The 12,147-nt window shown below is 35.3% G+C and overlaps 1 protein-coding gene across 3 annotated transcripts in view; it reads right to left on the bottom strand.

The window, feature by feature from the left end:
• The window catches only part of RBPJ (recombination signal binding protein for immunoglobulin kappa J region), a 141,778-nt gene that overhangs the window by 6,173 nt on the left and 123,458 nt on the right, over nt 1-12,147 (bottom strand). For all 3 annotated transcript variants that reach the window (XM_079305911.1, XM_079305910.1, XM_079305909.1), the window contains exons 4-9: nt 9,907-10,072; nt 8,638-8,812; nt 7,001-7,138; nt 6,670-6,782; nt 4,483-4,623; nt 127-282 (exon numbers count right to left, since the gene is read on the bottom strand). In XM_079305911.1, the coding sequence (XP_079162037.1) occupies nt 127-282; nt 4,483-4,623; nt 6,670-6,782; nt 7,001-7,138; nt 8,638-8,812; nt 9,907-10,072 (889 nt within the window). The remainder of the gene's footprint in view (nt 1-126; nt 283-4,482; nt 4,624-6,669; nt 6,783-7,000; nt 7,139-8,637; nt 8,813-9,906; nt 10,073-12,147) is intronic.

The raw sequence follows: 12,147 nt of genomic DNA, 5'->3' as shown, positions 1-12,147 counted from the left end.
ATTTTTTTATAAAGCTATTAAGACTGTTTTCCTACAATATTTCACAAGGGTACTACAAAGAGTAAATGAGTATGACAAAAATAACCTAACATAAAAAAAGTTTATTAAAACAAACTACCAACTTACTTGAAGACTTTCCACAACAGGCACAGGTGTCACTGGAGCATGGACTGGACCCATCCCCTCATAAAATGTGTATTCTGCTTTGTCTGTGCTAATGATTGTCCAAGAAGCTCCATCATTAATCATCTCTTTATTTGGTTCTTTTGGGCATGGAGTGGCCTTAAGAGAGAAAGAAAAGTTTAAAATCTGATCTGTACACATCTGACAAGTCACAGACCCTAAAAACCAATTCAGCCAATAATAATGCCTGTTATTTCAAAAATGTTTCCTTATGTTTCCCTATTAAAAATGACCTAGAAACTCTCCTCACATTTCAGAAAAGTTACTAGAAAACTAGTATTTGTGAGAACAACATAACTCTCACCTAGAACACTGTCACCTCTCCAACCTTATGTATGAGTTTTATCTTAGTTCAACTTTCAAAATTTTAATGTTATTTAATAGGCATTAACAAAAGAGCTACAGCAACTAGAAGTAGCTGCTTAAAAAGAGATCTTAAGGCAAAAATGTCTACAACAGCTACAGACTGAAGTGGAATAGTTTTCATTAAGTTAGGATTCTTATCATAAGCAGATTTTTTTTCCATTTTAGAATTCTTCACCCTCCCCAAAATGATGGAAAACACAAGCTTATATTTCAGTGTGCAAAGACATAGGAGAGAAGCTGAGATGACAGCCTTACAAATTAGAAAAATAGAATTACAGAATGGCTTGCATTGGAAGGGACCTCAAAGGTCATCCATCTAGTGTCTCCCTTTAAATACTACTAAATTATATACATAGACAAACAGACAGACAGACAGAAAATGCACAAATATTTTTTTATGGCAACAGAAGCCTCTCTGAACAATTTCACCACCTAGCAATCCACAAGAAAACTGTATAGGTTAAACACAGAAAAAAATGGGACAAAAATTTCTAATAACTAGATTCTCTTTCCCTCCATTAAGCTTTAAGGATAAACTGGTATGCAACCATAACCTTCACTCTTCAAAGTGGCAGATCAATTAGCATGAACTGTCATATCAGATGTGGGAAAAAAAAAAAAAAGCTGCATTTTCATGTGGATTCTTCATTCCAGTATGACCATGTGAAAAGCACCGGAAACAGCTGGTAAGGGAAGCGTGTGACATGGATAGTAACTACATATCTTTCCAAACATAAAATGCCCAAATGAAACTTCCATCAGAAACATATGCAGCTTCTGAATTACTAGCCCAACTTCAAAAGAGGAGCTGTTCTGTAGGAACTTTTGTACACTATTTTGAAATGTGACACCTCTCCTATAGGCTGATTGCAATTCTTGTTGGCATGGAATGAGAGACTTTGAATGATGACAAATAAAATCATGGATATGAAAAAATTAACAACCCCGTAAAAGATCCTTGACTGACTTTTTCACACTTCCTAATTCCATATTGTGGAAGGCAAAAGCCACAGAATTTGTTCTCAAAATCATGTAACATGGAGAATCACTTCAGTAACATTACTCTGTCTGTTACAGAATCTTTAAAAGGTTTCAATTCCTCTTCTAGAGAAGCATTCTTCCTCGTCTAATAGGGCAGCAAGGACATCTTTCTATCCTTTCCCTTTTTAACTAAATTTTCTCAACAGGTGGTACTGGAAGATGAAAATGCCTTAACATCATGCTTAGTACTTGTCTGGCTTCAACTGGAGGCAGAAGTGACAACTTGGGATCCTAGAATTGTCACTGACAGTTTTCTGAAACCACCACCTTGATGTGCAGAGGCAGCTGTGAGTAATGACACAATGTTGGACACCATCAGAAAAAAGGGCTGAGAACAAGCTATCTGGGATTATTTTGTCAGTGTAAATCCTTTGTTCACCTAATTCTGTAATACTGGGTGCAGTTATGGTCTCCCTGTCTAAAAAAGTCATGGAGAAAAAAAAAGAGGAGGGACAGAAAGAGCAACTAAAATCACCAAGGAGTGCTGAACTTATGAGAAGAAATTAAGAAGACTGCACTTTTCCAATTAGGAGAGAAGAAATTAAGATGTTGATGGCTAAACGAATGCTGCTCTCTAAATACAGGAAAAAAACTGGAAGTAGGAATCACTCAAAGAAATTGTTACATCATTTAAAACAAATACAGCATACATTTACTACATGGGGAACAGGAAACCTTGAACTTTCTGCCACAGATTACTGAAGAAAACTAACATCTGCACATTCTAATATAAACTAATGTGTACATCTACAAAAGGATACAAAAAGACAAGAGTCAGGAATGCAGCATGTAACAACATCTGGTACAAGAAGTGTGGACACTGGCAGACTATAACCACACTGGACTCTACACACAACCAGATCCACCTGCTTCCTGAAAGCACCAACTCCTGCTGCATCTGGTAGACTAGACACAGACATGGACTATGCTGTGACCCAGTAAGGCACAATTTATATCCTCTCTCCATGCTCCACAACATATGCATGTCTTGAAAGAGATCTGGCTGGTGCTTCAGCAACTGAATTTCAAGGCTCATGCTCACCTGCAGACTTTTTACAGCCTCTTTGCTTTAAGCTTCTATACAGGGCTATTTCTATTCACCCAAGAGAGACTTGTCATCCTAAAGTTCCAAGATTTTGGGGCATTATTGTTGTTTTGGTTATTTTCAGATTTTTTTGGCTGATTTTTTTTTCCCCACAGTGACCACAATTTGTCTAGATTCCTACTATAGGAACAGCATACACGTGCTGTTTTCCTGGTCTTTGCCTTCTGATCGAAAATAAAAAACCCAGATAAAACAGGATTTCTCTCCTGACATTGGCAGAAAGAGTTTATCTTCCATTGTGATTTCACCTATCAAAGCATGGTAATAGTCTGATGTGCAAGTTACCAGATTTTATTCAAAAAGTATAAGCAGCAGGTACCTACTCCACTAACAGAATTCTGGATAGGGAGTATCCTTTTATCTAACTCCTAACCATGCAGAAAGTTCAGAGCTCTTATCAGACTGGGCTCCGTGAGTGCTGCTGAAACTGAACAGTGGTAGGACACCCTGATAGTCCCACAGGCAATTCCAGGATGCTGAACTAAGGCAGCTGTCAGAGAAGCAGGAGTTGTTTCTTCATTCAGCACTTCCCATACAGTACTCTAAGAATGATTAAATAGGAGGCTGACCCTGAGTTACTGTAGTTCATGTTTCACACTTTTCTCTTCTTAATGATAGTCCATTCCCCTTTACAAGAATATACATTGACAGATATGTATTTCTGCTGTGTTCTGTAGTCCCTTCTGAACCACATGTCATTAATATGTTTATATTAATAGGAACAAAGCTTCTCATATTCTCTTTCCATTGTTCCAATTCAGGACAGAATTGAACTGATTCTTTACCAAGCCTTCCTGTCCCTTCCCTTAAATTAAGGGACATGCTAAATGCTAGCTTCTAATTTCCTACCTCTACTTTTCTTACCCAAGAAGGGACAGCTGTTCTAAGTCCTGAATCTTTCTCAAGCATGGCCATCTTCCTGGAGCACAGCATTCTCTCCCAAAACCCTTTGTTATTTAAATTGCCTCCAAAATACTTAAAGAAAATTGCAGTACTTGAACCTGAACTCTGTCAAAGTCTTCAGAGTCACAGAATATTTTGAGTTGGAAGTAACCTACAATGGTCATCAAGTCCAACTTAAGTAAATACTCAGCATGTTCAGGGATTGAACCCACTACCTTGTTGTTTTCAGCACCATGCTATGACCAGCTGACACAAGCTCAGGGTCCTTGTTGGTCTAGTAGGAATTACCATCTGGAAGTGCTACAAGCATGCTAACATATGAGAGACTAAAACTCAATGTTTTTCTCCACCTGCTGGAGGAAAAAATATTTCTGAGATGGTTATATTCTTTATAGACAAATCAAATTTCTGTGGCTTTTCAAGTTACTGTGGGCAACTGTCACAGCTGTCTATGTTTACACTCTTAGCCAAGAGTAACAAATGGCAGCTCTGCTGAGTTCATCCTGAAACAAGACTATTATCAACTGTATCTTTTCCTATTTGGACACACAAGTAAGTGGTGCAGCTCCACTGGCATATGTCAACATGTTAAGCCACAGTACCATAATCATATGCACAAGTTTCTAGTGTGTTTCCTTTTTCTCCATTGGAGAAAACAGAATTCATTTTCCATACAGACATGGGAGAAGATTATGAGGAAAGAAACAGATTTGGAAAGGCACAGGTTAACTATTTGCTACTTTCCATCCTCTCTTTTCAAAACAAAGTATCAGCCTCACATTCAAAAGCTGCTGAAAAAATGGCATTCATACATATTTTGGGGATATTTTGGAAAACTTTGCAACTATGCTTCTCATCTGTTGAAATAGTATTAAACAACTTACTTGAAATTGGATTATTCTCTCCTGGGAAAGGCACAAATACATTCTCTCAGTGTCTTTAAGGTAAAATGCACACTTATGGAGCTGTGATACTGGATCATCTGCATCCAATAATGCCGTTTGTTTATCTACTTTTCGAATTATCTGTGAATGAAAATTGTACATATATGTTTAGAACAATTTCTAGACTTTATTACATATATACAGTCAGTAAAGGAAGAGTAATTTTCAATAACATTTCCATGCCTCTCATTTTGATATCAATGTTAGATTCATAATTCTTAATGCTTTTGAAACAAGAACACAACACTGAAGCAATACTTAGTACTACTTCAATGGGCTGCATGCATTATATATTTTATCTATTTTTGCTGAAGGAGAGGGGAAAAATTGAAGCTTCAGCAAAATCTACTTTTGTTTCATTTGCTGGTGTCAAGTTGTTATCTTCAATTATTATTATTATTATTCTTAGTAATTAATATGCTTCTATAGAAGCTTTTACCACTGATAGGATCAATAACATTCTGTGGCAAACTGGTTGCTGAAGGACAATTAAAGTAAGAATTTACTAAAGGCATTGACATGTCCTTAAGTACAGTTTTGGAAGCAACAATCATAACATATTTTATCAGTAGTTGGTCATTAGATATTACTTAAAAAGATGACTGCATAAAACAATTGTTCCTTGCATTTGGCAGTTCAATGAAAAAATATCTGCTAACTTAGTTCAGATCTGTTTTATCAACTTATTCCTAAGAATTTAAAGCTATTATCTTAGAGAGTGAAAACCTGTAGCTTGTAATTTTAACTACTTCAATAAAGAAGTTTAATGCTTTATGCAGCACTACTAGATGCAACAGTCAAAGTGCCTGAATATTTCTAAGCTGACAATCAGAATACCAACATATCCTCTGCAATATCTAATTATAATAAAGAGTATTATTAGCAATGTAAATTTAAAGGTTAACTTTTTTCTTCTAAATTCTTTGCATTTGCTTATAAAGTATCTGCAAGTTATCTTTTAATTGCATCACCTTCCATCAGTCCTGTAAGGCAGTATGACAAATGTTCCCCATGGCAAACAAAGCAGGAACCTTTAGCCTAATTAGTTTGAATCTGTTTCTACTTATGGTTTCTGGAATAATAAATGATTACATCTCCTTTCAGCAATAAAAAAGTATTAACAAGAAGTCCATAAAAAAAGTGACGTCCTCTTACTGAATTTCCTGTGCTTGAACTATATCTGTAGTGTAACCAATGTAACTGATTTTACTGTCAAAGAAAATTTTCATTTTGTACAATTTATGCTGAGCAGGGTATCACTTTTTTCTTTTAGCTAAGTTTGTTACTGGGACAGAATTTTGCCTTACAGTCCTAGCAAAATTAGTCTGGAAAGTACAAAAGCCTGACTGCATTCTAAATATTTCTTCTACCTAAACTGGAGTTAGCAGAGCCTTGTATGAAACTCAAAATCTGTTGACAAACTACAATTTTACAGAAGATGCCATATAAAGCACTACTGATTATTAATCACATAAAATTCCACTTAAGCTGGCATTAAGTGCATAAAATGGGGAAAAAAAGTATAATTATACTTAACTTTATTTACAAAACACAGTACTGTGTATCCAGAAGTAATTTTTTTTTTTTTGTTCACAAACCTTAACTGGCTATTCCAAAGGCAATTCCCATGTTTCAGATTTAAAACATAGCATTAATAAATATTAAAAAAATGCTTTTTGCAAGCTGCTACTGGTAGAATACATCCTCGGGAGTACACAGAAGTGCTTTTAGATTCAAATCAGTCATTTTTAAAGCTGTGCTGGAACTCAACACATGGAAGAGTCCTACTGGTTGAAAATATTTTACTTGTCTATTCAATATAATATCTGAAGCATTTTGGAACAAAGAAATCTACAATACTGTTTTTAAAGTAGACAAATTAAACTATTTTGGCAGGCTTAAATTCTGAAAATTTCTGTATCTTATTTTACAAGATGTTCTTTGCTTACAGAAATAATCTACAGATACAGAAATATACTTTAAGATAACTGCCATTTTCCATGTAAAACATGCATGACCCAAAGGCAATACAAGGCCAAAAGCTGTAAACACTGCAAACCCAATTACAGAATTACATTAAGTTGCCATTTATCAATTAATTACAGCATCAGAGAAATGAAACTGTACCAGTCTTGGGAGTGCCATGCCAGTAACTGAGCATACAAGTTTGACAGTCTGCCCATAATGAATGTAGCCATCTCTCACTGTGAATTCTTCTCCTTCTGATTCATCATCGTCCACTGCATGAAACAAGAATTTTTAGAATTATTTGTTCTAATCACTGTTTTTCTTGACACGAGAAACATTTAACATCACACTATTACATCAAATATACACTTAGCAACAAAACAAGTCTGCATATGGACAATTAATAAGGAGGAAAAAAATGCAGGACTTTTTTTGTGAGGATGAAGGAAAGAAAGTTAAAAAAAGAATACACAGATTTGCTTTTACTTACAGAGGTGAATGTAAAACGCTCCCCACTGTTGTGAACTGGCATGGAAATTACCACCTTCTACGTGCAAATATCTGGTGCTAACTGTTTGGGATCGAAGTCTATTAAATAGTGCCACTTTTGTCCCTGATGCAATACATACTGCAAGGAACACATACAGACTTGAGATTATAAAATTTCATAATTACATAGAAATGTACCAAAAAGTAATACATAACATAAAATAAGCTGAAGAATGCTTGAAATCAAGACATAATTATTGGTTAATTTAGAAAATATTTATATTTGTGACAGACCCAAAAATAGTCATAAAATTATGAGTGCAATAACATACACAGTGGCTGCTCTCCAAAGGCATGCTAGTTCACAGAATTTTGCCACTTAGCCAAACGGGCCAGTGCTTGCCAGCTGAAAACTCCTTCTGTTCATAGTTTTCCAGCAACTGATTATTTAAGCAGAAGCTTTAGCTTACCCTTGTGAAGTACTTAAGACAACTTTCAGCAATCATTTGAAGAATATTTGAAATATAAAATATTCTTACAAATCACAAGCAACTGAAAGGAAGACAGATGTAACTATGTCAAATTATAACCATGCAACTAGTAAAGTTCTCAGATCTGAACTTACTTTTTCAAAAGAGAGAAATGTTAAATTTGCTCCCCTACAAAAACCCAGCAATTAAAATTTTGCCATCAGAATGGGCATGATGTTCTACTTGGTTTATATCTACTATTGAAGAATGCTTGGTTCATAGTCACTGTCTACCAAAACTGTCTGAATACAAATTCAACAGTGCATACTCTGAGCCCACGGGTGTGAACTGCACAGCCACAGATTGCCTTTAGTCATGTGCCAAGCTAGCAGCCCCGAGATCCACATTCCATAGGTGAATGGGTTCCAGCCCAACACAGATGGAAGAGCCTTTTAAAGCACTAGTGAAGAGAGAGAAAAAACAAAAACAAAAAGAAGGGTATCTCTTGAGGTGCTCCAGTGCTATGCAGGCAAAAAGCGCTGGAGGAAAAGCAAAAAACGTTTCCAATTATATATTAGCACCAGAGATACATCAGGTAAAAACATGGTAAGCAAATAAATCTGGGTGAAATATCACCATACAGATTTCTTAAACAACTACTTAAAAGGAACCATGCAAAACAAAAATAAGAACATGAAAATGGCACGAAACAGTAAGAAGGTGGCTGTGATGTGACAAAGTGCAGTTTGCATAACATGATGCTACTCATTTATTACAATGTGGAAGCAACCTCTTCAATACTCTTCAAAACATTCTAAGCACCAGATCATGGTAGATAAAGCGATCCAAAAGCTTAGAAAGCTGAGGTAGAACATTCTTTATACACTTGTCTGCATTAATTCATTCTTCAGTATACGTGGGGGGTTTGGGTGGGACTTTTATATTTACTAAATAATTAACCATGATTGCATAAAACTCAACAGGGTCAACTATCCATATTGGGATATTTTAAAATGCACTGATGTGTACAGTTCTGAAATACAGCAAAAAAACAGAAGGTGAAAATTCCATTGCATTTCCCTTGTAGTCAGACCTTAGAATACATAACAAAAAATTAGTATGAAACAAAATTAATTGCTAAATGAAGAAAAAACAGTGAAATACTTACAGTCTGCATTTTTCAGTGACTGTTTCTTTTTAGAAGGTTTGGAGATGACTTTGATCCGTTTACTGAGGAACACACCGATGTCATCACTATTGCCATAGAACATTTTTACCGATAACATGAAGTGCTTTCTCTTGTCTGAGTCTGATATGTATAATGTTTTGGCAGTGCAATAATTCTGTAGGTGAAAACACACTGTGGTTTATACTTAGAAGTCAATCCAGTTCAAGAAACTATGCATACTCAATTATGAATAGAATAGGAAAACTGATGCAATAGTTTCTAAAACAGATGCGAACCTCTTTTTTCCATCTCTTCCATATGCACTTATTTCATGAAAACTGTTTAGCTTTGTGAAGTGTTGCACCCAACCTTATCACTCTGTGATCATTCTAAAGACCATCACCAGGACTAGAAGATGTAACTGGAAATTATAACTGTGTCAAAGCCACGTGTGAGGGGTCAAGAGCTAAAATCTCAATTTGTTTAGGGCTGTACACTGGCCTACACTGGTCCCTATGCAGAAAATGCGTTGAGCTAAACTTTTGTTGAAAGGATGGGAAATGATTGGGTTTTCAAACACAAGGAAGCTTCTTTTGGCTAAGTGTTTATGCTAGGTGACAACAGAATAAAAAAAAAAAATCTCATAAAGAACTTCAATTATTCTTTTCCTACTTAGAATATATGAAGCATTTCTGTAATACTGTGCCGGAAATACCAGGTAGCTATAAAATACCGCTTAATAAAACAATGAGGTAAAATGAATACTTTTGTTGCTAGCTCTATTCCAACTGTTTAAGTCATCACAAATACCTTTTAGAAAAATCTTGTAAAGCAATTTACACCACTAAAAATAACCTACTAGATTTTTAAGATGACACTTAGGCAAAGACTTAAAGACTACTAGCAACAGATGTTTTGATATTTTCTTGATAAGATTATCCAGTCATGCAAGCCAAGGAGCGAGACAGAGAGCTTGAACCAGAAACCATATTTCAGTTCGCCACCGATCCCTACCAAATAACCTACAGGTTACTGAGTCTGCATAACAACTTACTAATTAAAGGTTAGTACCTTGCTATGACTATGAGCCAAAACCAACTATTTAATTGTCCTAAATATTTTGAGGGATTTTTTTCCCAAACCATAATGTAATACCTGGAGTGTAAGAAAATTATCCAAAAATAGGAACGGGCATTCCTTGAAATATGCACCATGTATATAATATCCTTTGCAGTTAGTTATCTTAGTGCTTTATTACAGTTTTTCTACCTTTCCTTCCAAGTTCAGCTGCTGCATTTCTTGGTCACTGTTTCCTATCCCAATAAAGGCGCAAGGTTGTGACTCCTGCTCAGTGCAACCATCCCGCTCCATTTGCTCTTTTTTTTTCTTCCATCCACTGCCCATGAGATACACACATGGAGGAGGACAAAAGAACCTGAAAATGAAAAACACATTATGGAATTACACAGTTTTACAGATAAACAAACTGATGTGTATCCAATGCTTTCACATTCACACTCTGCACTTGAGTTTATACTCAAATGAAGGCATGCCCTTCACTTGTCTTGAAGACTTTCTAAAATGCAAATAAAAAAAAATTACCTTACAAAGATATTCTGAAAGAAAGGAAAAAAGACCTCAAAACATATTATAGTCTTTTGCAGGTGCTTAACATGATGGTGCAATTAATACATACAGAACAGTTCCACAAACTAATTTAATGGACCACTCCTGACTACAATTCTTAAATTTTTAGCATAAGCAAGGAGGGAGTGATTCTGTCCACAAATACATCTCTCCTCAGTTTTTAAACGGAATAGATAATTTTGTATCTTCATCAGTATATGTAAAATATAAGGCCTAGTTTTCAGCAGCACAGACTGTAATCACTCTAGATGCTACTTATAATAATCTGTTCAAAATGAAATTCATCATTGCAATACAATGCATTGGTCTTGAAGTTTCTGCAAATTGTTAAAGCCCAAATCCTGAAAAGGTTTGGTTTTAATTAGCAAACAAGCTGCTGTGTTTTTATCATTTCACTACGATCAAAGATAAAGTGGAATGAGTACATCTAATTGTGAGGCAGCTAAAGAGGCATGTAAGGGAGGTGACCATGATAAAGTTTCTAATTATTTTATTCACTTCAATTTGGAGAGTGGTGTTGTAACTCTGCACTTCTGCAACCCAACAATGGCTCCTAACTTACAGGTGAAGGTTTTCTGGCTTGGCTTTTTTTTTTAATCTTCCCTTCTTTTTAACTGGGCTTGGGATAATTGAATTCTGGGCAGGGGGAGCAGGCTCTACACTGGGACAGCAGCCAGTTGTGCTGCCCACAGGCTGCCACAGCGATGGGCAGGGAGGGGAACTGAACTGTGGGCTCCGAGTCATGGAAAATGATCCAAGGACAAAATTATTAATTTCCAAAGTATCTGTATGAGTCCTGGGTAAGAGAGGTCAGTGCCAGATAATGAGCTGAACTTGATGATCTGAAAGGTCTTTTTCATCCTAAATGATTCTTACTTCTATTAAACACCATTAATTGTAGCTTTAGTATGAAAATACAGTGAAAAACTCCGATTTATCTCACCTATTCAGCATGACCACATTTAACAGATATAAATTGTTTTTCTAAATTAAAGAATTCTTAATAGATGAAACCCAAGTGCTGTTAATAATACCATAATTAAATACATATATATTAGGAATACATATAAATAAATGCAAGTATTTGTAGTATTTTTTATTAATGGACACAAGTAATGTATATTCTCTGTCAGAGAAACAAATCACTGAATTTTAAGTCTTACTGCTATTTAAGTTGTCTTAGTGGTTATGAAAATGAACAAAAATTTACTGCCTGCAGGCAAAAAAATTCCTCAAACTTACTTTCTTGGCTGTATATCTGCAGTCAGATTTTTCACTTACATTCATTCTATTTACAAAACAGGAAAGCAGGTGTTATACCAATATGTATACAGTCAAAATATCTATGAACCTCTTTTGAAAGTATCGTGGTCATCAGCTATGAGCTATTCCTAATGAAGAAGTTGTACACAGATTAAAAATTAGTGTCAACTTTTGTTAATAGAGCAAAGCTTTGCTAAAAAAAAAAAAAAAAATCCCAACCAAACGAAACCAAAACAAAAATCCAACAAATCCCTTCTATACCAAATAATATTACACCATAATGCATATGACACACTTACCTTCTTTGCTCATGTACTCTTTTGTATTTATCTTACTGATCAGAACACAAGAAAAAAAAATCCCTACTTTTTTTCATACCTTTTATCATTTCAGCTTTATTCTAAACCAAGTCCTTTGAATAACTACAGCCACTAGATGGCAATGAAGACCTGTAAGAAATAAGGTATAACCCACTGATGGAGAGAAAACAAACCACAACAATTAAAGCACTCTTAAAATTTGAATGCAGAGAAAAACCTTTGAAAACCTACTGAACAAAAAAATAAGCTTTTAAAGCTGATAAAATTTTAAGTTTGGTTA

This window comes from Erithacus rubecula (assembly GCF_903797595.1).
Source record: "Erithacus rubecula genome assembly, chromosome: 5".
NCBI lineage: Eukaryota > Metazoa > Chordata > Aves > Passeriformes > Muscicapidae > Erithacus > Erithacus rubecula.
Note: the sequence above shows the minus strand (reverse complement) of the source record. Positions and strands in the feature narration are given on the sequence as shown.